This window comes from Adelges cooleyi, unplaced genomic scaffold (assembly GCF_023614345.1).
Source record: "Adelges cooleyi isolate 19-005CV unplaced genomic scaffold, UGA_ACOO_1.1 ACOO_flye_CR_arks_rails_tigmint_CR_PRNA_21, whole genome shotgun sequence".
Lineage (NCBI taxonomy): Eukaryota > Metazoa > Arthropoda > Insecta > Hemiptera > Adelgidae > Adelges > Adelges cooleyi.
The window spans coordinates 11,299,267-11,327,026 of record NW_026095871.1 but is presented as its reverse complement, the minus strand read 5'-3'; the positions used below and the strand labels follow the sequence as shown (position 1 = coordinate 11,327,026).

The following is a 27,760-nucleotide window of genomic DNA, read 5'->3' as shown; positions in this document are numbered from 1 at the left end:
CGGTTATTTGATATTTGATATGTGTCGTTCACAGATTTCACCGTGATATTTAAACCAATTTGAGATAGTAAAACAGCGAGTTCGCTAAGACTGAGGGCGTATCGTAATTGATTGATAATTACCAAATCTCTATATTAAGCCTGTAATAGTTGTTATCTGGTCGAATGTAGAAACTGGCTTTTTCGTTGATGTCTTTAAATATAGCAGTACGTGAAATTTATTTATTACCTGATTCTGGTTAAATTTTTCACTTTATCAACTCGACCTTCATCAATTAAATAAAAATTTTTAAATACAAATCATTAAAAAAAAGAGAGCTATAGTCCGTCGTTGTTTTTTACAGTTCACCTATTTTATTTAAACAAATAATTAATATTTAGTAGATTATAAATGACATTCTTTTATTTTATGTTTTATTTAGGGCGTTGTTTGTTGTCCACGTGAACAGATTTAGCGATGAGCGGTCGCGGCAGTATTGTCAAGAGTCCCGTGGTGGGATGCAGATGTCACTACATACTTAAAAGGTGTTTGGCCATTCATCTGCAAAAACAATCGCTGGTCCGGTATGCACCGCAACAGACAGAAGCGTCTCCGTATTGGATGTACGACAACGGGTACCTCATTTTCCAGGCAAGTCTTGTATAGAAATAACAGCGATGATCCATCAGTATTCCTACGACGTGTGAAGATCAGTAGATTAGTTTGCTCCTCTCCTCTCCCTCTTTCTCTTTCTTTCTGGAAGCTTAGGAAAACTTCCACGTCTCGTTCATTGATAGTGGTTTCTACAATATTGACCAAACCCGATGATAAAGAATACATGTATTGAATCATTGATAAATTATCTGAACGTCACACTATATATTGTATACACATTCGAGTTGTAAACAGTACTTTGTATTTGACTTCCAACTTCACCTTTTACCCGTCATTCTCTTTAAAACACTTGACGAATATCACGCTATGTAATTGTATAACCTTCATGTTGGTTTATTTTATAATTTGCTTGCGGAAACCATTATTATTATTATACCCAGGAAATTAAAATCAAACAACTTATTTTGTTAAAATATAATTTATGTATGAATACCAATTACTAGTTTAATTATTGCAGTATTCTATTACGGCCATAAAATATGTAATGCCAAATAGTTATTAGCAAAACTATAGCAAAATATTGGAGGAATTTTGTTAAAAACTGGTTTAAAAATGAATTTCAAAAATGTAAATTTTTTATCAGCAGGTAGAATACTTATTAACCTTAACTGTTTTGTGATGACTTTAGAAAAAGAAAAAATAGCCTAGGAAAAGAGTTAATTGGCCGCATTACTAAGTTTTGTTAGAAACACGAATTTAAAAATAAATTATAAAGCCACTAATAAAAAGTCTTATGAATTCGTATTTTTTCACAGATTTTAAATTAGGTCATTTAAAGTAGGCTTAAATCCTCTTACTTATAAAACGTACTGAATAGTGCCGTAGAAAGTAACATAAACCATTGTTTGACTGCACACCATATGTATAGTCTATATTAGCAATATAGTGAAAAACTGCTATTAAACATGAAAAACAATAACTTTTTAACGGTTTTTAGAGCTTTTTGGAGTCCAATCTAAAATGCGTCTGGAACAGGAGTCTGGTGGAAGCGATGCAAGTGGCCAAGTACGAGGGGTACGTGTCGCCCGGAGTGCTGTTGCTCACCAGCGACCCTTGTTCCATGGAAGTGATCAGGGGAGCTTGGTGCAGAAACGTACTCAGGCCACCCAACGGCTATGTGGTCACGAAAGTCGGTGAGTACAATCTTGAGATAACAAACCTTGACAGACCGTTGAATTTTCGTTTTCGTTTTCACCCCTCAGGAGACGTCGAAGACTGCGTTGTGGAAGACCTCAACCAGGGACAGTTTACACCACTGTCCGAAGCCCTGTGTCTAGTCATTCTGGAGTTGACCAGCGCCAATCAAAACGCCACGATCGACACTATTCGGTCGGCGCTGAGGATGTTCTTCTCGAACATCCAACCGCCGTCCGAGCAGATCATCTACGACGCCATGGTCAGCCTGATGACCGACAATAAGGTACACAAACATCTTTTACCTAACTTGTATATTCAGTAGACCACCTGGCGTCGTCCGGTCGCGCCTCCAGGGTATACACAGCGCTGTCCGTACACGAAAACGATTACTTTCGACTACTTTTACTTAACTATATTATTGTGACGATGATCGTGTTTATTGACGTGTTACCCAGGGTGTGATATCCCAGTCGGTTTGAACTTCAAACGCGATTACAAAGGTCAAGGGGACAACGCACGCTATGGCTTTATTTAAATCAAGTAGAAATACCGGTTTGGACCATTATGCATCGATTGAACTCGTGTGCGAAAGAAAATCGCCTTAGCCTTAATGAACGCTGTCTAAACTGATAAAACGCGAGTGAGCGTGTCTTAATAAGAGTCGAGTTTCCGAGAAAAGTGGTCTGCGAGACGAATTACAAACAGTGAGCAGACGAGATGTCCTTTGAGTGAAAACTTGTTGTTTTTATTCAGCGACAAGTCTATAGTATGTGATTTAGGTCAACGTAATAATTTTTTTTTATCACTCATCCCTTCCACAAACTATATCTGATAAGATGAGATTGTTTTTAAGCTAATTGAGGTAGCGGGTAGAGGTTAAACTTTCTTTGTATCCTTGAGCGCTAAAATCGCCCAAATACTTGTTTGAGTGTAGTGTAATGTACAAGTGATACGCGCTTAGTACTATATATTATATTATCTCGGATTTATTGCACGTTAGAGCGACCGGACCAAATGAATGTGTTGGCGCGTACTTACTAAAATATTATTGCGAGTCTAAGCTTGCGGCTTGGCTGGCGCGCGCGTAAAGTAATAAAACATATTGTTGTACGACAAGTCCGTGCGGCCGTAAGGAAATTTTGCTACCTTAAACCGGTTTCCGGTTGTTGAACAGCAGCAGCGACCGCGCGTAGGCATAATACGTTATATTTTATGCGACCGTTTGTGTCTTTTTTTTTTTTTGTTTTGCCCCTCAGGTATACCAGACTTCCAAGGGTTACTTCGTGGTGACGCCCGAGGTGCAGAGGTTAGTGGGTTCGGCGACCGGCAGCCCGGCGCACAGCCTCCGGTTAGGCGGGAGCAGCCGGTACAGTCCGAGCAGAAAAGGATTTCTGATGACGGCCGAAGAAGCGTACGTCAAGGTGCACGGCGACATCGAAACCGTCAGGGACGGCGACCAGACCCATCAGAACATACAGACAAACTTGGCCGACATCATAGCTGGGGGTAAGTGCTAACCACGGTTTAAGAAATAACAATATGGTTGCCCGGTGGCCTACGACAACAGTCTCATTTCGCGGCCCCGAAGTCGATCCAAAAGACGTTTGTTTCGATTAACTACTAGCGCTCCTATCCGTGATTCAAGAGTGGGGGGGGGGGGGTACAAAAAAACACAGTATTGGACATCAGTGTTGCTGCCGACACGCTAAAACTCTTGCATCATTTTTGATCTTATGATACTGAAATCTTGGACGGAAAACGAGCGAGTTTATTAGTTTATCGTCATAGAGTTCGTGTTTGCTGTTGTCCGATATGAACTGGACGTTTTGTATGAATATTTAAATATTGGAAACTTTACCTCATCTATGTCGTGTAACGCGTTCACGTTGCTGTCCGACGAGATAACAACAGTGCACGCAGTCGGTCTGGTTATTGCGATATTATTATAATTCAATTCCACGCGGCGGGTATCATATATTATACGGTTAGGACTTATGCTTATATTATAAGCACGCGGTTGCTGGCTTTTTCGGTTCGCCCGTAAAGTCGCATGCATAAGTGTGCTGATTTAACCCGGCTTCGGCGATCGTTGACGGCGAATAGATACCGAGTAAAATACAACCACATAACATTATTAAGTCAAGACAAAAGGCGCGGTATAGAAAACGTGTCAACGACATTCATCAAGTAGTGCCGTATATTATCTTAGATACTGCGATAAAACAAAAAAACGTGCCGTTACGTTTTTCTTCTGCGCCCGTCCGTCTCGGGTTGTGGCCCGTTTTTCAATATTTTATTGCCAAACAGTGAAAGGACTCTCGTTATCGCGTGTGACTTTTTTTGAACACTATTTAATATTTACACTCGCTTTACTTTTTACCGGTGCAATAAACGACCGACCGGTTATTATATCTATGCATGTGTGTCGCATCCACGTTTCGTGAACTGGAAACTGAACATTTTACACTATGCCAACAACCATTTGTTTTTAAAAGTATACTATAAAGCTGGTGCTAATGTGCTATTCACAAAAACGGTGACCGATTCCTGCCGTCAACAGAGGTATCCTCGTCTTAGTTTAACCTATAGGTACCACTGTTGAAGGTGGACGGCCGCCGCTTTTCGGTATATTTAAAAAAAATCAACGCAACTTCTTAAAAAAAACTGTCCACTTTTCGTGTGTTAACGAGTCTTCCTGTACTTGCAGGTAACTCGGACGATAAGAAGTTGACGCCGAGAGACACGAGGAAACTTGAACGTCGCAATTCGCTGAAGGGCAACTCCTCGAGCCGGCGTTTGGCCTGCGGCACGCTTCAACGGAGCGGTTCCATGAGACTTATATCAAACAAACACAAGACCGAAGAAAACGGCTCTTGCGGCGTTTCGGAGCTAAGTACGGGCTGGTAAACCTACTCGGCCGACAGTGAATTGTAATTTTATTTTTGGATGATTTATTTTTTTAGAAAAATCTCCGGGTCTGTTTTCGAGACTGTTCGGCAGCCGCCGGTCCAATTCTAAAAGTAGAAAATCAAACTGTTGCGCGACCCAGTTCCCTCCGGACGAATGGTTCAACAAGAGCGTGCAACCCCAGCAGACCATTTCCACGCAGACCGAACAGGTAAACATTATGCTATCGACAATTATCGACACGAATAGCCCTTTCAAAAAATCGGGTTCTCCATTAGGCTACGGGCGTGTTGAGCTTCGTATCTTTGTAATCTAATATGCGATAGACGTTTGTTAAAAATCTAATAATTGTTGTCTATTTGCTCATGAAAACTATCAATCACGACATCGAATAATAAATCATCGATGACCTATCCTAGGATGATACCTAGGATTGATTGATCTCTATGTGACTTTGCTGAGATGTAACAATCATATAACAAAGTGGTATGATTATTTGAGAATCACCTAGTTTCCGTAAACCCGTTTGTTCTACGTTACAAACTTGTAATTTAGTTTTCACTTAATAATACCGTAACTAATTTGTGTAGCGTTTAATATATACATAGCGGTTATAGTGCTATAATTATTATGATGATTGCGCGTCCATTATATATCATTGCTGCCGATGAACTCGTTATTATACTTAGATCTAACAGCTGTGCGATAAACTGTGTAGTGTGTGTACATTGATGAAGATTGCAATTTACTGTAATATGATTGCGATGATAATAAATATGGCTTCGATTAAAGCGTCGGTCGTGTGAGAGTGGACGAGCTGTTGATCATTTATCATTTAGTTTTTAGACGCAATTGTGTAATATTTGAATATATAATTCGGTTCCAGGATGTATTTCCCGTTCGTCGGCCATTGTCGTTCAACCAGCCTGAACAATATTATTTTTTTGGCCATCGCTCAGTCGAATCTTTTTTTGTACAATACCAGTCACGATTTGTTGACATTTATGATTTCTTCGGAGCCCGCGCGGTTGTCTAAGAAACTTTCTTCAAACCAAAGAGATCCGTCTGCCATCCGCGAAAGTGCGACGGGTGTCGTTCAGTCTTGTTACAAGGGAACAGGCAACAGCAGTGACATCGGCTCCAACGTCAAACGTTATTTTACTCTCAGGACACCTTCAGTACACCACCTGCCAACGTATTTCTCTTCTGAGCACAAGTGCTTTCTTTTCAAACACTTTTCGGCGGTTGCTTTTAATCGATCGTATTGGAAATAACACAATTGCGTGCAATGCATTCTTCACTTGTTCTCGTGTCGGGTCGACTAACAGAGTATTCACTATTGATGACAAATGTTAACAATTACATCTTAAACATGCGTTGGTTAATTACTTTGAACGCGTCAATTGATGGTCTAATTCGTGGTAAGATCGACTGGGGACTAAAATCGGATTCAATCTTCCGACGTGCGTCGTTGGGCAGCGCAGTGTTGTTCTTGCTCCAATTTGTTTTTACAACTCTCGTTTTGAATGGCCTTTGTAAAATGTCTACAGGCGGACTCGGGTTAGAGCAAAACTTTGGCATTTAGCCATCATCTACCGCGCCTAGTTAGTTATCCATTGCATTCCGACAAACCGTACAATTTGGCTTTCCAAACGTGGCGTGAAAGATTTATCCGGTTGACTTGGTGAGTCTGATCGGCCGTTCCAAAGCTTTTGCTTTTGCCAATTCACTCAAACAATGCAATACTCCAATGAAAATTACAAACATAGCCCAGTCGACATATTTTACTTGTTCGTTCTACCATGGCTTTTCTGGGCTCGGGCCTTTTATGGATAGATCTCAAAGACGAGCATTGTGAAAACAACCTATTAGGGTGGTAAGTTGGCTGCTGAACTTACTTGGAAAGGTGTTACTTCTTTCTGGATTGAAGCATTCTTTTGGATTTTAACCCGTCAACGGTCTGCGCCTCACTCATGCGCTATAACGTGTGTTTGTTAGACGGTCAAAAATATAATATGTGCATAGTTAAGACGTTGAGTCTCGGTGGTGAGAAAGAGGAGGCCGTTAGTTTTTCTCGGGTACGTAATAAAATATTATGTTAACGGTTTTTGCAAGTCATTCCCGTGTTGAAAAAGCAGCAACAACGAACGGGGGACCTTAGATGTAAACCAGCACACACAATATAATATACACAGAGACGACACCGGCTGTATATTGTAATGCACATACGACTGTTTGTCACTGGGAAATAGTTCCCCACGCCATTAGCTACAAATACAAGATAGATTGTTGTTAATATTTTATGGGGTTTAACGTGGAAAAATACATAACCCTGCGCTGGTTTCAAAGACGGTGAATTTTTATTTTTTTCGTTCGATTATGATCTTACAAACAACTCAATATTGTGGTCAGCCGTAGTAAAAAAAAAAATAATGATACGCTTAGGTTTTTTTGAGACCGACGAAAATAATGATATTATTTACCAACACTGCCGATGTATCTCCAGGCTTCATCAAAACAAGTTCCTACCATGTATAACGTGCGAATGATAAAAACCACGACATGGTTACTATAATTGTTATAATTAACCATGTTAACTGTATCATATAATTCCAAAAACGACTCGGCTGTATCTTTGACGGCGATGGGCGTATTTGCAAATGATATTGTATATTAATTTTTAAATCTTTTCGTTTTACTTTCATGTCGGGCTGAACTTTTTTAAACCGACAAAAATTGGACGTCCAGAGAGATCATTTGGGGTATTTTATAATATAATGCACAAGTCATTAAGCGTTTTTTAAGATAAATTATGTTATTCAAGATGTTTTTTTCGCTTTACCGCGAATAAGTTTTGTAAAAATATTCGTAAGCAATTATACTTTAATTAAAAATATTCAAATCTAACCGAATAATATACTATTAATAACCTAAGACAATAATGGATTCATTTCTTTCCCTTATAACATGCCTTTGTGTTTTTTATGTGATATTTGCTCTTTCGTTTACAATAATCAAACGTCCAACTGTCTTTTTATCCTTTACTTTTTTCCTACATTCATTTCCATCACTACCACTACCTATCATAATTAGCCCAAAACATCTCTCATTCTAAACTCACATTCTCTTTATCTTGACTATTTAGTGTTTTCACATATCCACCTCGACAGTTTCATCACCGTATTTTCTGTTCTCCAACTTTGTATTTCTTCTTTACTGTCCATTATTTCGAACCATATAACTGTCTTTTTACCACACAAAAAAGCCGCCCTTTCTGTCCATTTCACCGTACTGAATTATATCTTATGTTATATTATTATCTTTTGTAGCGCAAACCTGTTCTAACATTGCCTCAAACAGTTAATATATTAGTTTTTGTCCTCTTTGTGCAGGAACAACGTTGCGAAACGAAGAAACAGCTGTGGCCGGACAGGCTGACCCGGAGCGCAACGCTTCCCAGGAAGGCTCGATGCGACCAGACGGCCGCCAGTTGCAGCGTGGCCAGCAGTAGCATTGTGAACGCGGACAAAGCGTCGGCCAAGAAGTATCCGTCGAGCGGGTCGAGCGGTTACAACTCGTTGCCGCGCATGAACGGCCGCAAGTCGGCGGCCGGAAGTTGCGCCGGCGGCGGTGCCAAACGTTCGCCGTCGTCCGAACTGTCGTACGACAAGCCGCCGTCGAGCGGCAAGCACGCGGACAAGCCGGACACGCCCGAGTTGCAGACGGCCACGAGCAACTTCGATTCGAGTTACAGCTGCGACGAGATATCCGTCAACCATTCGTCGTCGATCACCGTCGCGACAGCGCCGCCGGTACCTACGACGACGCCGAAAACAGCCGCAGACTTGCGTCGCGAGTACTTTCGCGGAATGGGCAAGTACTCGTCGGGCGGCAAGAGCGGCAGAGAACAGCAAGATCACCACCGGGTTCTTTACCGCGGTGGCAGTCTTCGCGACAGAAAAGCCATTGCTACCAACCTGCACAAATACTTTGATAACGCTTGTAAAATAAAAATATAATCTCTTAACAAATAATTGATTATAGTTTTCTTTATTATTTCTATATTAATATTATTATATTATAATTTGTACGAGACTTATGTAACATAATATTACATTCCGTTTGCAACACCCTTGTAGTGCTTTAAGTTTCGCGACACAATAATAATCTGTATCTTTTATAATATTATTAAGTTAGGTAACAATATACCTATTTAATTGATTTTTTTTATTTTCCCTGTATTTTAAGCAATATTTTACTTTATTTTAATGAATTAAAATGATGCCATAACATAATATATTATAATATACTGTAGTTGTATTGTACTATTACTAATCAAACAGAACGATTACGATATTTTCACAATATTAATAATTGTTATTGGTATTTTTATGACTATAATTATTTATTAACAACAAATAAATGTACATTCTATGCAAACATAATACATTATAATTTTTCATACCTTGTAACCGCACGTTTGTTTATTAACCAAATCGCCGTTTTAAAAAATTAACTTAAGTATTATACTTGATTACAATTGAATACAATTCGATTCTCTATATACTTACCATGAGTGTCATAACTCGCACTGTAATGTGTGCTGAAGGACAGTACCACTCAATATAATGATATTCTCACGCTCAAAGTTCTATCGAAATTTCAAAAACAGGAAATAGTTGTCAGGCGTTTTCACCAGACTTGGGTAGAAGGAGGGTAATGTGTTTATTTGAAATTATCATTATTAAAATAGTAACGCAATTCTCGTTCCCTTTTGTGTCTTCAGTGCAAATAGTCGAAAAATGTTCATAAGCGACTGAATGTAAGTGAAATTCGAAAGAATCAGAGCACATCTGCAAATAAATGGTACCTAATAAGTAATAACATAGGTAATAATGCGTTATATCACTGGCATTTGTATTACACTAACAAGAGCTTATCGTTCGCCACGACCGTGTTTGGAATGGCAGACATTGAAAACGGAAAATCAATAGTGGAACAAGCAATTACCACACAAAGTAAAATGATATAATTAAGGTATTCTCTGAAAACAAAAACAACAATCTAATTTGACAATAACCAAATAATTAAAGCTGGATCCAGTTTAGTTGTTTTGGCTAAACACTGACTGGCCTTACAATAAAATAAAACCGCTGTTTTTTTTTTTTAATTTTATGCCAATTCCGATAAGTATTTATGCATTTTAAATACTTAAACACATATAAATGATTATTAATATGCATAATAGACATTAGTTAACCTTATTCTAAACAGGCGAACCCTAATTACAGTGATAGCATATGAAGTGATATTTTAATTTTTAACTATTAATGTACAATTCTCGAAAAAAAAACACAAAATATTATGTGCCTAATAGATAGCATAGGTACATAGGTATTATAATCTTATGTAACAACAGTATAATAAAATAAAATCAGAATGTAAGAAAACATAATAATAGTATCTGAGTTCCAGACTGACACACACGGAAATTTCGTCAATTAGGTACATCGAAATACATACAGATGCGACCAAATCAAGCCTCGTTATTATACAAGGACCAAGGTCAATAGACAACAATACATACATTTCCTCAAACTATAAAACTACGATGCAATAAGACTAGCCAGTATTCTCGACCCAAACAATATCCTAATTGCAAGTGACTCTCTGTGCGCCTTCTAAAACCCATTTCCTTCGAATGAAATAACCAAATAAAAGTAACCGAACCAAAAAAAAAAGTCACAACCCACCTAGTCCTAATAGAACTGATGTTAATAAATGATGATACAGGGCCAGAATCGGTCGACTACACTTAACAACGCATTCATACCTGATCACCAAGAACCTCCCCTCCCCACTTCTATTTTCAGTATTTGACGGGACCACTCGGCATAAAAGCTAAAACACATAATAGGTCAAGAATGTACAGAATACGAAACAGCACGCCAAGAATTAAATATCGGTACAAAACTACAACCAAGAAGCACTCGGCGAAGAAACCACCCTCAATCTTGTAGTCTATAAAAAAAAAATTCAAATACCTGAGAAAAATTAAAAGGCCTTCTTAAAATAATCGTAAAACATCTTTATGGCAAAGCGTGTACGATGTAGGTCTAAGCGAAAGAGTCATGTAAAAACATTTTGATACCGTTAAAAAGAGGAGAACTTTAACTAGGTCGTGTCGTTGGTATTTTTAGAAAACGTACTCTACCTTAATTCTTAAATATAAGCGTTTAAAAAAGTAAAAAAATGTCAGAATTTAAATATAAATTGTTAATGTTGGATTACTAATTACAATGCTATTGTGGTTTAGCCTTTTCGACACGAATTCCGTTACAGTCTGTTTAAATCAACGCACTTAGAAGCTGCACGCAGTAACATAGTACTTATGTTTTTCACAAAGAAGCAAAAAACATGCAAGTAGAAAAGTATATTGTTATATTAATTATCCGTTTAATTAATTTTGCAGTTTTTTATAATGTTAGTTACGTCTACATAGTTAAGGTATTTTCCATTTAAATTTGTAATAAATTATAATAATATTATTATTGTAATATAATATTTTAATAAGTAAATATTCAATTTAAATAATAACAAAAATAATTTTTCTTATGCATTTGAAATTATTTAAAAAATATTTTAAATTTTCAATTGTATTGTGTGTACCTAGTATCTACCTCAAAATACATGAATGCATCTTATTATTTTGTACCCGACTAGTTTAATGACTGAGCAAAACAAATTTAACACATAGGGTACCAAAGTATTTGGTACGCAGCAAATGATTTGCTAAAAAGCGTTAACTGGCTTAATACATAACAAAACGCTCATACCAAAACCGATCAGTTAATAAAAATATTATAACAAATTTCAGCTTTGATGCGGAGCTATAACTCATTATTATAGGCAACTTCAAATTTTTTCTGTAAAAATGACTGAATATTAAAAGAGTATTGGGGAAAAATACAGGAGAGACCTTAATGTTGAAATCGAATGATGTTCATCGTAGGAAGTTGTTAATATTAACTGACAAGTGTAAGTGCATTTAGTTGAGTAGTTTTGAAACGTTCACGTTAAAACACGTCATGTCATAAAAGTTTGTATGAAGTGGTAGGTTAGGTTTTTTCTTCAACATAAATAATGTATTTTATAACCATTTGAGACAATTAAATATATTTTATAAAATATTATAATTTATCAATAGTTACACTCTGATTAGAAACATTTATAGTCCTTTTGATTTTTTTGGAAAACGTCACCAAGTCTTTAGCTCTAAAAAATTCATACATAGGAAAATAATTATTAATCAATACTCATCGCTAAAAAAAAAAATTTTACTTACAATTGAGTATTCATTTTTTTCTGCTGTCCTTTTCGATGTCTTTTTACTGGAACAAAATGTGAATCCGTTTCTTTTCCGGTTCCTGCGGGCCAGTTTAAAACTTTTTGATTGCTGAAACCTATTTCGTCATTGTCATCTTCATCATCTTCGTCCGTTTCATCATTTTTATTGCATTTCTTTTTCTTTTTTTTTATTACTTTTTGTGTTTTTTCTAGTTCTTAAAACAAAAGGTATACATTACAGTTCAATGTTGAAAATCATAAAAATATATATATTCATTTAAAATACTAACTTTTCATAAGGAACGCATGTTTTAAGTATCGCTTAGCATCTTTTTTTAATTTCAAAGATTCTTCACCCCCACTAGACTTGATACTCTTCATCACTGAACAAACGCTCATTTTGTCGTCGTCTTTCTTTAATCGTAGCAGCTCTTCGGCCAATTGCATATAGTCGGTTTTTTCCGGTTGTTGTATTTGTTGTTGCTGGTGTTGTTTTTCTTCGGCTAACGCCACTTTGGCCAACTTTTTTTTATACCTCCTTACTTTTCCCATTATTTAAATCCACTTGCGTAGTATAAATTAATAATTAATAGAAACTTTCGATAAAGTCTCGGCGAACTCACTAAAAAGAATAACCGACAGACAGAAAACATACAATTATTTTGAATTTATTGAAACTATAAACGCCAATTTGACAACAAAAAATATCATATAGTCTCACAACAGACACAAATACTCACGTGTAGATCCAAGCACATATCAACAGCTGATAACATTATCTATGTTTTTATTATCTCTAATCATTGTAATATTATCTAATATGTGGTATTATGATGAGGTTTAATTTATAATATGACAAAATTAACAGGTACGGCAGCAACTTGTTATCACTTTTTGACAATATGGTAGCCGGTTTTCTGTCGTAAGAAATGGTCGACCGAAAAAACTGTCAGCCATTTTGTGGTTATCGAAAATTGCTGACATACCTATTTATTATGTTTCGATTTTTATTTTTCATTATTTTATTCTAATTTTCATTTCAACAAAATATTATAACCAAATTCTAGGAGTTTTAGTCAATTCAGAGTAATAGATTTAGATTGCTTAAGACTGTTTTCAACCTTATAGCAAAATATTAGTTTGAAGTTTGTTAATATTTTTAAAATCATGTTTTGGCTCGAGATTAAATATTTAAAATACTTTTTGTCAACATTTTTTTTTTATTGATTTTAAGTTAATGAATTAATATTTCTCTTTTTTTTTCTTAAAAAAAAAATATAAATTATGATTTAATTCTGAAGGGTTTGGGAAAATTAAAAACTCATATATTTTCTTTTGGCTAAACTAGTAAAATTCATTCGTTTTAAACTTCATTTTTCACCAATAATGAATTTTGAATAACTATAGTGGGTTAAAAATAAATATATTTAAGAACTAGATAGCTTATTCAAAAACAAACTTTTAATAAATAAGATACTCTTAACATTTGTCATAATAATTCTGACTAACCTCTTTTGCCTAAACAATACAGAATGATTTTTAAAATGTTCGATTAATTTTAAACTATTTCTACTATTTTTTGAGTTTATTTTTTAAGTACTTGAATTAAAAAATGTATGTATACAAATTTAGTAACATTTCTTCTTTTTTTCAACATTTAAATATATTAAAGAAAATTTCAAAAAGAGCATAAACTTAACCAGAAGTATATATATATTTATATAAAGCCTTTTATTATATTTAATGAAGATTTTTATAAATTTATACCTATGACCTAAGAAGAATATGAATTAAAATGGGCGGTAGTATTTTGAAACATTTATAAGTCGTGAAACGTAAGACAATCTATTTTCAAAAACAACAGCAGTTACTAGTAATAATAAAATACATTTGACTGCTACTTTACAAATAAATATAAAAACATATATCTATTTAATTTCTGGGTGCAAGTTTCACCAATAGCTCTCCTTTCCTGACACTATCACCTTTTTTTCGTAATATCTCCTCAACGGTCGCTTCGATTTGTGCCTTGATAACATGCTATAATTCATAAAACAAACTGATTAATTTTAACATACATTTTATTAATTGAGCTGCTAATCATAGGATTTTAAAATGTAGGGACTTTTTTTTTTAATAAAAATAAATTTTCAAAAATTCTAAATGTAACACAACAAACTATGTCCTAGTATAACCTGTATAGTACATATCGAGCCAATGAGTACATGCTTTTCATTCTGAGCACAATCATATATAGAGTTAGAACTGAGTAATTAACTGGTATATCCTTACTATTACACTACGGGGGTCAAGATGAATTAGATTGGTTATACCTCTGGTTGTAAACAATAAAATCTTATTTTGTACTGCATTTGATATTTTATAAATGTTTAATGCTCCCTTAGATGAGCAGCTCTTGTGTGTAAGTACGACAAATAATCCGTAAGTAACAATTGGTGAAAATTGAAACAAATCTAATAATTGTGACACCTTAAGCATCTTGCTCATAGGTCGATATCACACATTTGTATTAATATTTTGTTCTACTTACTTCCATTTTCATAGCTGTTAACACAACTATTGGGTCACCAACTCGTACTAAATCACCTATTCCTATGTTAATTCTTTCTACAGTTGCTTGAGTCGGAGCTAAAATAAGTGAACTATTGCTCAAATCTTGTTCATTAGCCTCAATTGAATTTTCGTTAAATGGCAAAATTACAGTAAAATCATATAGTCCATCCTAGAACATCAAAACACTATTATTATTTATATACTGTTAGTAATTGTATAATAATAAATGTACATTATAAAAAATCTCTAAATATATATTCTTTATAGATGTTAAAACAAAATTAAAAAGATATAATCTAATAAAAAAACTATAATAATTAATCATCCGAATTTGAAAGATTTTCCCAATGTTTTGTTTTTAAGGCAACATTTTCAACAAATATATTTGTTTTCAATAAACATTTACAAAATTGGAATTTTATTATGTTGGTATTTTAAATGGCTAGATAAACATTATTTTAATGTCCTATAAACTATTCCTCTAATATTAAAAATAGAATATTCCGCACAATATCCAAATTGTTTAAAATTTTTCTTCAACCAGAACACAGAATATCAATTTTTAAAAATACAGGTAATATATTCTGAATAACGCATAACCCTGAAAAAATTAAAAAACGAGGATGTCAAAATGTTTGTTTAGCTGAATACTTTAAAGTTTAATGTCACCTTGTTTATTTTTATTTATGGATTAAATTGGTTTCTATCATTTAAATAACAATTTAATTTTAAAAAATGTAGGTACACTATTCCAATTATTTGGGGTATCTTTAAACCTTTAAGTCGTCTGATTTTGGGCAACAATTTCTTTTAAAAATTGGTTTTTTTAGAGTAAAACGATTTAAAATTATGAATTTTAAAAGAAATATTTATTAAACTGTTACATATATATAACCCACCATTATACTAGTCTTAAAAGACGCCAAATGATTAATAGTGTGCCAACAAAAAATATTTATTACTTTAATCATGCAAAGCACGATTAAATTTTAAAAATAATTTACAAATTATATAAGCAATATTGCATGTATGGTATATGATATTGAAATATTATTTACAACTAAATAAAGGTAAAGAAGTTTCTGACGTTTTCTCATTGCTAACCTTATTAAACATATGTATCGAGCTGTCAACAAATGCAACATTACATTTATAAACAATATTATCTAATACACATGTCAAAAGTGTCTTGTTGAGTTGCGACAAATCCAAATTACCACTAACTGTTGACACCTCTTTCGCGTTTTTGTTTTTGATGTTCATTTTGAATGTCGGTTCATTTGAACCAACACTATCATATTCGACAGTGCAGTCATACGTTTCTAAAAAAAATGATATAAAGAAAATATGTAATACAATAAATATAACTGTCTGTTAACATATTTTTATATTACCTCCACTTAAATTGTGTGAAAGTTTGATATTTCTAATAAAATTATGATTTACTCGGAAACCAGTGAGCGTCGCAAACGGTGAACAAGGATCCTTTGATTTTATGTTTTTAGTAATCATTTCATTTTCTTCGTGTAGTATCAATGCGATAATTGCCTAAATTATAAAAAATAAAAAACTACTACTATTATCTTATATTTAATAATTATTTTCAAATCGATTTATACTTGTGAAACTAATTCAGATTTTGGAGCAGTTTTAGCCAAAAGAACACTTTTATGTTCTTCAATGAAACCCGTGTGGACATTTCCTTTTAACAGTTCGTCATGTTTGCATAATGAAATTAAAAATTGAATGTTTGTCGATAGTCCACCAATCTATTATGTACCAGACAAATAGGTTGTTTTTAAGTTAAATAATTCATTATACTAACAGTGGTGTAGTCATAGGGTAAACACCGTGTATACCTATATGAATACACCATTGGCTAACATTCATATATAATTTTTACATTAAAGTCGGACAAATTGCTCTTAAGTTTGGCAAATGCATCTTCACGATTTTCACTCCAAACGACTAATTTTGCGATCATAGGGTCATAATGCACAGATACTTCGTCTCCTTGCCTTACACCGGTTTCTACACGTACATCATTCGAAGTCAAAGGGTAATTCAAATATCGCAAGTTGCCTGCTGCAGGTAAAAAATTGTTGAACGGTTCTTCTGCATATATACGAGCCTGAAGAGAGTGCCCGTTTAATTGTATTTCTTCTTGTTTCAAAGGTAATTTGTTACCTTCGGCCACCTACGATAAGAGTAAAATGTTATACATTTTTTTTAAATTTATTATTCAGTTTTTCAATAATATTACTTAATTTACTTACTTTAATTTGCCATTCGACTAAATCTACTCCAGTGATCATTTCCGTAACGGGATGTTCTACTTGAAGTCTCGTGTTCATTTCCATAAAATAAAACATATTAGTTGCACTGTCAAATATAAATTCCACCGTACCCGCTCCTTCATAACCGACTGCTTTTGCTGCACAAACCGCAGTTTCTCCGAGGTGTTTTCTTAAACTCTCACTCAAACCAGGCTAAAATCCCAATACCTCGATTAGTATAATATCAAATCAAACAAATGGGGATTTCAATGATATTTACAGCAGGCGCTTCTTCCAACACTTTTTGATGACGCCTCTGCACACTGCAATCTCGTTCAAATAAGTAAACACAATTGCCGTGCTGATCGGCAAAGACTTGTACTTCTACGTGTCTAGGCTGCTGTATATATTTTTCGATCAACACTGAATCGTCACCAAACGAACTCAAAGACTCTCTCCGAGCTGACAATAAACTTTCAAAAAACTCTGATTCTTTTAATACTATTTTCATGCCCTAAAATAAACAAACAACAGATGTATACACAGAATTACAATTACAAAAGTGTTCTTACTTTACCCCCTCCGCCTTTGATTGCCTTAATCATAACTGGGTAACCTATTTTATTTGCTTCACTCTGAAGAAAATCTGAATCTTGTTCTTTACCATGGTAGCCTTCAATGACGGGTACACCAGCCTGAGACATAATATCTTTGGATTTGCTAAAAAAATTAATTTGATTTTAATTGATGTAAAATTTATGTTATCTTTGAGTGCATTTAACAAAAAAGACCATTTATTTACAAATTTATGAACTAAAAGTGTATAAAAACTAAATCAAAACTTGGTTTTATATACTTTTTAATTGTTATCACCATTTAAAGAGGCAACATTTTTTAAAATCATATTTTTAATTTTTCCTATGAATAATGTTTTGTTTTATAAATCATTTATATAATAATGAATTTACTTGTAGAATATAATTAAATTTAATAAATTATTCCTATAATTTAGTGAATGTAAAAAAACAATTACCAAAATTGTGTTCTATTGTTTTAATTCATAATTAGTTGTAAATGTTGTTTTTTTTAAAAACATATTTATGTGTACACAAATGATTTATTATGTAATTTGTAAATTAATTATGAGAGCAAATGAGTATTATCACTGTTCAAAAATAATCTGTGCATCTACAGTGCTTTTATACCTTTTAATACCCATACTTTCGATTGCATTTGGTGGAGGACCGATGAATGTTAGATTGCTATTGAGACAATACTGGGCAAAAGAAGCGTTCTCCGATAGGAATCCATAACCCGGGTGAATGGCCTGGCTGTTTGTTTTAATTGCAGCGTTGATAATACGGTCTTTGAGCAAATAACTGTGTGCACTCGGAGCTGGACCGACACATACTGCATGGTCAGCCTATAATAAACATTATGATATGATCACCTGTAAGGCAATCTGCAACTACTTAAGATCTAATGGTACAGCTATAGGACTTACCATAGCAACGTGCATGGAATGTTTGTCGACATCACTGTATACAGCAACAGTTTCAATTTGTAAACGTCGAGCTGTTTTTATGATTCGACAAGCGATTTCTCCACGATTTGCTATCAGTAGTTTTGTGATGCGTTTGGTCGTACCACCATGAATACTCTGTGTACTGAAAATAAAAATTGAACCTAGATTAATCTCGCATACATTAATTCAATGTGGCGGAGGACATTTTTTTTTTATTATTTACATTATTATGTGACCTACCTTAACCGCATTTTAATGACAATAATGTATATTTTTTTGTTGATTCTACGAAAACTACAACAAGCTCTACTATCCAAATTAAATAGTTTAATGTACCTTGTAATAACAACACCTCAATGTACTTCCGGTATTATGACTTAACGTCATACTGCTGTGAGTGCTGACTGCTGAATCGAACGGGCAAACTCTATTCATTATCTAATATTATTGTTGGTATAAACTAAAACGAACGTGTAATGTGAGTAAAGAACGAAGTCGAGTTCCATACTTGCTTATCTTATCTCCAACGTTTTTAATTGAATACCTAGTACCTATAATAATATGGGATATATACTCGCCGACAATAACAGATAACCCCGTACACGTCTGTTTGTAATTTGTATTGTTTTAATAAATTATATGATTAGTTATCAATATTATCGTTGTGATAAAGTTTATCAATAGATTTTTTTGATTAACACAAGTATAAAATCGTAAAATTATCATGCAAATATTGTATTGTAATTAATTAGAAACAGAACTTATGTTAGAAAAAAAAAATTTTTAAACATTTTTTGACAAAAAATTTTTTCCGGAGGTCGCAACGATGAGGGGTGAAATGCACGATTATACGCTTTGATTTCACCGCGAAGGATCTCCAGGGAGCGCGTGTGTTGCATGTGCTCCCCGCTATCGGGGATGATAGCGGGGCTAGCTACTATTTTCACTGGATAACCAGAGAAGAGCTGGGCACATGGTATACAACACTTTTCGACATGGTCTACTAAATGTACAAGTACAAGAAGTGTTCCATGTCTGGCGGTATAGTCCAGGGCAGTGGAGGGGGAAGGGACTATTTCATGTGTACCCGAATTGCAACTGATAGGGGGGGCAACAGGACGACTCCTCCGCAAGCGACTTCTCTCTCAATTGGTGGGGTTAGGCACACTCTCTCTCCGACGTTTCTCAAGACACGTGGTGGGAAATAGCCCTCACAACCTCCCTTCCCCCTCTCACTCATGCCCGGTTAATTTCCATAGCCAGGCTGTTGTTGCGCAAGCGCAACGGGAAAGTTCACCTTATGGTGAGTTTGATGCATTACCACCCCCACCGACCTCGGCGATATTATGAACGAATCGAAGTTGTATATATACTTGCAGTTGATCGGAAACGACTACATGCGAGAGTCTACGATCGCATTTCTGAATGTAAGCGGTTCAGACGGCTTATTGTATAGATGGCGTTCGCGCATAAGTAGTTTTCCACAACTGGCGGCAGACTAATATTGGAGGTAACCAGTAACCAGTGACCATAATCGCGGTTCATTACTCTTGTTGGTGATATGATCTGATTCTGATCTGATATTGGTAATATCTCGGGCTCCTTAGTCGGTGCTCGCCGCTTGTGCAAAATCCAAATTTTAATTTGTAAAATGTGTATTTCCTCCAAATTGTTCTAACACTGCAAAAGCCCGCAACTCAATTCGCAATCAAAATATTGACAAGCTTTTTTAATATTGCCTCGAGCGCGTCTAATAATATCAATGAGTTATGAAGCACACACAACAATGTAAGTACTTTACTACTCATATAAAATCTAATCGATACAATTACATTAATTCGTTATAATTCATTCCATTGTTTTCATTGATATATTACAACAGCTAATGTCTTGAAATTTGTTCGGAATCAAATATTTGCTTTGTTAGAGTAGGCGGTGTTCTCAATGATAGTAAGCACTTAAACTTGTTAGCCAAAACATCAATCTACACGAGTTCAAACATCTTTCCAATGATCTTTTTTTTTAAACAATGTAAGTACAGGTTTAAACAGGTACTCAGTACCTGTAGGTTTTTTTTTTTATCATAACTTCATTTATGTTCTCTTATATCATACACGTAGCAATAAATGCTTGTTTACATAGAACAAGATAATTTATTTGAAATTTAACTTTCTGGTTTATTATAATTAATAAATAACATAACAGAAGCACTGAGTATATTTGCAACAAAATACCAATGTTTCATTTATCAACACAAGAGACAGGAATAAGTACAAACTATCTGTAGGCATACTTCACTTATGTTTACACATAGTAATTAAACGTGGTTTGTGTAACTGAATATATACTTTATTATGTAATTGTACATATACCTACTTATTTTAACTTTTTTTTTATTTGTTCAGGTGAAATCATTCTTTTATCAAAATATGAATGCAATTGACCTTATTTGAATGCATTTAATCAAGTAAAACATTTTTATCTAATTAAGAAGGTAAGTAAATATACTCCCCAGTTTTAATTTTAAAATAGGCTTTTTATTTAAACATAAATATACAATATGGAAAGTAAAAAAAATTTTCCGATTAAAGCAATGTTTATTGTTTTCTTTATCATATTGTGTATTTTATAAAATTCGTGCATTTTTTTCTAAAATGTTGAATTTTATAGGTTTGTTGGGAAGTAAATGTACAATAATTTGAAACATATTTTACAAGTTTCATTCAAAAATTTAAATATAAAAAATTAATATCAATTAATATTTTTTTCTGTAGTGTCAAGTATTAGTTTTATTGTGTTCAAGGACTTATAATAAATAGTTTTCAAAATAAATTTAACAATGTGGTGATGTAATTTTAGGTGTAAAACTAGTTTATTACTGGATTAAAACTATTTTATTTTTCTATAGTAATCATAAAGTTCTTAATTTTTGGGAAAACAATATTATATGCAGTATAATGCCAGTTTTTGTTGGTACACTGATTTTTTTTTTTTAAATTACCTATAAATAAATAAATTAAAAAATATATAATTATCTTATTCAATATTTTCAGGTGATTTTGAAGTTAATCTACACAAAACTTACAATGCCTCCAATTCCGTTAGAAGGCAATCAGCCAAGTATGAGCAATGGATTACCCCCCGAAGGATCTGTCTCTTTATCAGTATTGATTGATTTTATCGTACAACGTACTTACCATGAGCTTACGGTTCTTGCAGAATTGTTGCCACGGAAACCCGATATGGAACGTAAAATTGAAATCTACAAGTTTGCCAATCGTACTAGACAGTTGTTTGTTCGTCTTCTTGCTCTCGTAAAATGGGCAAGTAGTGCTTCCAAAGTTGATAAGTCTACGCAAATAATGGGTTTTTTAGATAAACAATCAATGTTATTTGTAGACACGGCCGACATGCTTGCCAGAGTGGCTCGTGAGACGGTCGTATCAGCTCGTTTGCCTAATTTTCACATTCCATCTGCCGTTGAAGTATTGACAACAGGTACATTCTCTAGATTACCCGCTTGCATCCGAGAACGAATTGTACCGCCTGATAAAATTACTGCAGCAGAAAAACGAGAAACCTTATTACAATTAAATAGGGTTATCCAACACCGATTGGTTTGTAGTAATTTAATCGGAGAAATGAGTTGTAAAAAAGTAGCTAATGGCAGAGTTACATTTCGAGTTGAAAATGAGTTTCAAGTTTCTTTGACATTGATGGGCGACAACCCTAATATACCATGGAGACTTTTGGATATCGAAATACTAGTCGAAGATAAAGAAACCGGTGAAGGTAAACCGTTAGTGCATTCTCTTCAGACACAGTATATTCATCAAGTAGTGCAAGCTAGACTGTTGGAGTGTTGCAGTACCGGCGGCGAACCTCTTACTCAGGTTTATACGGTTTTACACTATTTTTGCCAATCATTACAATTAGAAGTGTTGTTTTCACAGACAAGAGTTTTGTGTAAAGACAGATTGGATGGTCACATACATATAACCGAGTACACGGCGGGGAAGTGTTTAATTGTTACATATTGGCGGGAGCTTTCACACAGTGTGTCTGAACAATTCGGGTATTCTTTGACAGTTTATGTGGACGACAAAGAACCAAATAAACCACTGTCGATACTACATTCACCGTCTTTAGGCGTTAAAGATGCAGAAATTACAGAAAAATCAATTGGCACTGATCAGTTATCAATGGAAAGACTGTTAGTACATACAATTTTTGTACGTACCAAAATTCGTTTATCGGAACTCAAAGTAGAAATAGAAAACATGTTAAAAAACGTCGAATGCAATTTGCAAGGCTCTCCGGCAATATTATCAGTGGCAATACTTAGTCCTTGCTTGCGTGCCGAACAACTACTCATTACGGTAGATACACACACCGGCATGATTCAATGCCACGTACCCGAGTTCAACCCACCTTGTATAGTTCAACTACAACAGGCCTTGAACAGTGAAAATTCCAAAATACCTCTTCTCATAAGCGATTTGAGATTTTGGATTACTCAACGCCGTTGCGAGGCTACATTACAACATCTTCCGGCAACGGCATATGAACGATTACCAGTGTTGCATCATTCCGATCATCCAATGTCGAAAATTAGCCGTCATCGTATGTTTATTAAATTGCATAAGATATCAAATATGATATTGATTGTGGAATTTGCAGAAAATGAAAAATCACCGTGTAGGATCGAGTACACATTTTTTCTCGCCAATGTCAAGAAGTCCTCGATCGAAGACAACCCTCATGACGATTCTGTTGAAACAGACATGCCTAAAATGTATTTGAAGGTTTTGACTTTACTGACAATAGAGAAATTTGTAGCGACACATGGACCGTTTACGGCTGTTATCGAGGAACAACAAGAAAAAAATGATCCTAACAGTCGTAAAAGGACTATTATGTGTAACGATAAACCAAGAAAAATGTCTAAACACCCCGCTTATTTTATACCTGAGCTTGCCCACATAGTCGCTTTGTGCGACGAAAGACTACCCTTTACAGTGCTGGCACAAGAATTGACAAAACGCGGCATTAGCAATCAAGGCGTGCAAGTAGAAGCAAACGCTACTACCTTTGTTTTAAAAATTTTGTCATTACCTCCTCCTGCTGGAATCGAAGTGAACAATCCTAAATGGATATCTCTATGCAAACGTGTATTATCAATATCTATTCGAGTATTCGGAAAAGGTACTACACGATGTTGGACTACTGAATATGTGTTTTTTGGAAGCCCGTTGCCTAGTACACATAGTAGAGAGCAAGGGGCCCGTCGTCCAGTTTATATGAATTACGATGTTAGCATTGCTGAAAATACTTCTAAAACGGTCGAAACATTATTGAACGACTGGTCTCAAATTGTGCATCTGTATTTTTTAGTGGAGGACCTGTCTCCTTATTTGCAACTCGAGAAAAACAACTTGGCATCTATGATAAGTATAAAAAGTTACAACTATTTGAAACTTGTTATAGGATATGGCACTCAAAGACGTTCGACGGCAACGATCCAGTGGAACTCGTCGACTAATAGATTTACTATAGTTTTTGGTTCGCTCAACAGCAGTATTAATCCACATAATTTAATCAAAGAACAATTTGAAGGTTACCTCAATAGTAATAAAAAGTTGTCAATGCTCATTCATGAAATTTTGGATACGTTCAATCCTCTGAGTGCAATTTGTAAATTACCATCAATACCTCAACTTTGTGTTTTACAAGTCAGACCACAAGTACCAGTTATTACTTTTGGAATTGTTGCCAACTCGACAAATTTAATTAAAGTTATTTATGAAGGACAATACTGTTTAGAAATAACGTTGAGATGGGGAAACTTGGTCAGTATAAGAGATGGAGCTTATAGTAGATACGATAGGACGTCTGTGATTTCTGATTATATACCAACGCCGGGATTAAAAGCTTTTTTATCCAAGTATGTAGATGAAGCTAATATGTTTAGAAGACGATCACAATCGGAGGATGATAACCCACCATCACCTATCACTATGGACAATGTTGAAGGAAACTTTTTAGGTGGCTCGTCTCATAGAGGTCCTCAATCGCCCGCACCAGGTTTACGGTTTCATTCTGCCGGTAATTCTACACCAGGTAGCAATCCACATACTCCGGCTAGTCCACATCCTGCTGTTGGAGTTGCGGGTATGTCGCAAAATACTCAACAGCAATACATCAATAGCCCTGCAACGTCTTTCAATTTGGCATCTCCACCATCATTACCGTCCGCCATCAATCCATCGCCGTCGATGCTACCACATCCTTCTCCGGGCTCTAGTCTGATGGCTAGTTCTCCATCAAATCCTTTACATGTACCTAGCCCAGCAGGGATGCTGTCTAATTCTTCGCCGGGTCCGGGATCTGGTTTTGGTTTGAGTTCTAATACTCATCCACCAGAAGTAAGTCCTTTTCCTTCTCAGAGTATGACTTCTCCTGCTGCATCAAATTGGCCTGGATCCCCCGGCTTGCCTCGTTTATCGCCTGCCCGAGCTCAAGGACAATCTCCAGCGAGTCATTGCCTGCAAAGTCCAGATCATAAAAGTAGCTTTACACATACTTCTAGGGTGCTTCCTCAAAAATCTTGGGCAGGAGCAGTTCCTACAATTATTACTCATGAAGCCTTAGATGCATTGTGTACACCGACAGCCCACCCACATGGACTTGCTGCGCCTAAACAGTGTCCTCTGGAAAGATTCTTGGGTTGTGTGTATATGAGAAAAAATCTGCAGCGTTTCGTTCAGACAGAAGAAAATCTCATCTCTTTGAATTGTTCCGAGCCGGGTGTTGTCAATTTTAAAGTTGAAACTTTACATTGTCGAATTTTTATTAATATGCAACATTTCCAGTCATTACATTTAAAAATATCTTGTATTCCAGAGCAAAAAGATACATGGACCATGGAAGAACTGAGTATTTTAGAGAATTTTTTTGAAAACAAAGTAGCTATACCGCCTTGTAAACCTAACACATTACTAGGTTTTACACGTTTGTTGAACTGCCCATATACCGTACTCAAGGATTTTATACAGATAATTAAACTGGAAATGATCCCAAATCTCATTCAGCAACAACAAATGAAGTGGGCTGTACAATGGTGTTTGCGAATACCTCCATCGGCCACACCAATCGTACCTGTCGGTAAAGAAGCTTTGCTGATTTGTCGTAATAAAATATTATTTTTTTTACAAATCACTAGAATTGGTGTAACATACAGCGGCAACGAAGTTCCCTCACTAGTTTTACCTCTTGTATATGATACTGCAACTAATTTGACACAGTTGGCTGAGAAAAGAGACGCAGGACCAGCATCTGCAATATCAGCGGCAAGCTTACATATGAAACGATTTGCCGAATTTTCACTTAATCACCACGAATGCTCTATATTTCCGGCAGTTAGAGATCTCATGACAAATTTTGTACTTCCTTCAGAACCACAACCACAAATGTCGCCTGCATCCATGAACATGAACATGCACCCGCAAATGGGTGGTCCAGTGTCATCGCCTCTTATGGGACAACACATGATGAATCAAAATTCCGGTATGGTTGGACAAAATCCTAATAATATGATGGGACAAAATCCCAATATGGTTGTTCAAAATCCTAACATGGTAGGCCAAAACCCCAATATGGTAGGGCAGGCTCCAAATATGGTTGGGCAAAATCCTAATATGATGGGTCAAAACCCTAATATGATGGGACAAAATCCTAATATAGTCGGGCAAAATCCTAATATGATGGGACAAAATCCTAATATGATGGGACAAAATCCTAATAATATGATGGGACAAAATCCTAATATGGTAGGGCAAAATCCTAATATGGTCGGACAAAATCCTAATATGATGGGACAAAATCCTAATATGATGGGACAAAATCCTAATAATATGATGGCACAGAATCCCAATATGGCCGGTCCGGGACAAAACTATGGTGGTGTTCCGATATCTAATATGGGACCTCAACATGGAATGATGCCCTCTCATTAATAATATAATATCTATTACGATAAACTAAGATGGAGTTTTTAATTTTTAACTTAAGTGTTTTATTTTAATATAGGTAGTGTATATATAAGGATTTGACTTTACTGTTATAATACATAACCTATTGTATGTATATTAAGATGTACCTATTGTTATGTATATTTATAATATAATTATTGTATGTATTTAAATGTATGTGTGTGTTAAAATTTACACATATGTAGGGTACAAGGAAAAAAACAATAAAGTATTTTTAATCTAAGGAAAACATGTTTAAAACGTCAGTATGTCAAAATTAATTTTGTGGTATTCATTTTTACCAAAAAGAAATGATTTATCAGGTTTTTCGCAGTACCCTTTATGTTATAATTATTACACTTTTATTAAGTAAAAAATGTTTAGAGTTAATCTTGAAATGTGGTTGTAAATTAGGTTAGAAAATGTGTAATGTTACCTAACACAAAGTGAAACATTTAAATTATTAAACTTTATGTAGTGTGTGTATTGAATTTCCATTAGTCATTACTCATTACTATACCTATACTTAATATAATAACTGTTTTTGTTTGTAAAATTATTTTATTATAATTTATAAATTACCTACTTGTAAAGTTAAATAAATTGTTCGTTTTATGTTTTATGCGACTATTCATGTATACGCACAGAGTGTGAAATGTAATATACAATAGTTATTTTAAAATGAATGGATTTATATACCAAATAAAAATTTAAATGTTATATAGCTATTTATGGGATAATAAATCTTAAAAAATATTGTTTAAATACTAAAACAATTTTCAATATTTAGTTCAATGTATTGAATTATTATCATTATTACTATTGTCACTATCATTAGTCATTACTTTTAAGCTATCTATACATCATTTGTACAAAACATTATGCTGCATCCTAAGGCAATCTGAAAGTCAGGTAGTTCATCGAATATTTTAATGAACGGTTTTATCTCTAATTTTTTAATTAAATACATTTTTTTTTTTCTAAAATATAATTTAAATTTATAAATGAAAACATACTTAAAATGACTTATTTAGCATTTGAAACAGTTCATAAAAATGTGTTTTAATTAAAACTTATTTTCAAATTATTATTTGGTATTTAAATAAATAAATGCCCGCAGGGTTGATTGCAACTAGGTACCATTCCTTTCGGTTATTCGATATTTCCCATAAAAACATGATCCACATTAAATTGGCAATACCATTATTTTTTCAAAAAAACCTAAGAATTTGTATTTTTAAGAAAATTATTATGAATAAAAAATGACAAGCACCAAGAACGCTATCACTTAAACATTTATAATTGGGGCA

The 27,760-nt window shown here is 34.6% G+C and overlaps 4 protein-coding genes across 8 annotated transcripts in view; 2 read left to right on the top strand and 2 right to left on the bottom strand.

Moving 5' to 3' along the window:
- LOC126834332 (storkhead-box protein 1) overlaps positions 1-9,083 on the top strand; it is a 41,417-nt gene extending 32,334 nt beyond the window's left edge. The window contains exons 2-8 of one of the 2 annotated variants that reach the window (XM_050566173.1): positions 422-630; positions 1,592-1,787; positions 1,857-2,074; positions 3,048-3,297; positions 4,499-4,684; positions 4,755-4,909; positions 8,091-9,083. In XM_050566173.1, coding sequence (XP_050422130.1) covers positions 457-630; positions 1,592-1,787; positions 1,857-2,074; positions 3,048-3,297; positions 4,499-4,684; positions 4,755-4,909; positions 8,091-8,717 — 1,806 coding nt within the window. In that variant the 5' untranslated portion in view covers positions 422-456 and the 3' untranslated portion in view covers positions 8,718-9,083. The remainder of the gene's footprint in view (positions 1-421; positions 631-1,591; positions 1,788-1,856; positions 2,075-3,047; positions 3,298-4,498; positions 4,685-4,754; positions 4,910-8,090) is intronic. The other variant, XM_050566172.1, reaches the window with a different exon arrangement.
- A 2,773-nt stretch (positions 9,084-11,856) lies between these two features.
- On the bottom strand, positions 11,857-13,064 carry LOC126834565 (uncharacterized). The gene is made up of 3 exons (XM_050566590.1): positions 12,336-13,064; positions 12,044-12,260; positions 11,857-11,973 (listed from the first exon to the last, which is right to left on the bottom strand). The coding sequence occupies exons 1-3, from the start codon at positions 12,595-12,597 to the stop codon at positions 11,889-11,891; spliced, it is 564 nt and encodes a 187-aa protein (XP_050422547.1). The 5' UTR covers positions 12,598-13,064; the 3' UTR covers positions 11,857-11,888.
- Positions 13,065-13,767: 703 nt separating this feature from the next.
- On the bottom strand, positions 13,768-19,746 carry LOC126834145 (methylcrotonoyl-CoA carboxylase subunit alpha, mitochondrial). Of its 2 annotated transcripts, none has more exons than XM_050565865.1 (12): positions 18,661-19,746; positions 18,400-18,562; positions 18,101-18,318; positions 17,468-17,615; positions 17,176-17,409; positions 16,896-17,108; positions 16,523-16,816; positions 16,239-16,388; positions 16,014-16,167; positions 15,724-15,941; positions 14,597-14,788; positions 13,768-14,085 (listed from the first exon to the last, which is right to left on the bottom strand). In XM_050565865.1, exons 1-12 carry the CDS (start codon positions 18,669-18,671, stop codon positions 13,978-13,980), a joined length of 2,103 nt encoding a protein of 700 aa, XP_050421822.1. In that variant the 5' UTR covers positions 18,672-19,746; the 3' UTR covers positions 13,768-13,977. The 2 variants fall into 2 exon arrangements, with proteins under 2 accessions (XP_050421822.1, XP_050421823.1); XM_050565866.1 differs by having other exon boundaries at positions 13,769-14,085; positions 18,757-19,746.
- Positions 19,747-19,792: 46 nt separating this feature from the next.
- Positions 19,793-27,046, top strand: LOC126834144 (mediator of RNA polymerase II transcription subunit 14-like). 3 transcript variants are annotated; one of them, XM_050565864.1, is made up of 4 exons: positions 19,793-20,208; positions 20,303-20,370; positions 20,826-20,914; positions 21,474-27,046. In XM_050565864.1, exon 4 carries the CDS (start codon positions 21,507-21,509, stop codon positions 26,433-26,435), a length of 4,929 nt encoding a protein of 1,642 aa, XP_050421821.1. In that variant the 5' UTR covers positions 19,793-20,208; positions 20,303-20,370; positions 20,826-20,914; positions 21,474-21,506; the 3' UTR covers positions 26,436-27,046. The 3 variants fall into 3 exon arrangements, with proteins under 3 accessions (XP_050421821.1, XP_050421820.1, XP_050421819.1); XM_050565863.1 differs by having other exon boundaries at positions 20,303-20,451; XM_050565862.1 differs by lacking the exon at positions 20,303-20,370.
- The last annotated feature ends 714 nt before the right edge of the window (positions 27,047-27,760 follow it).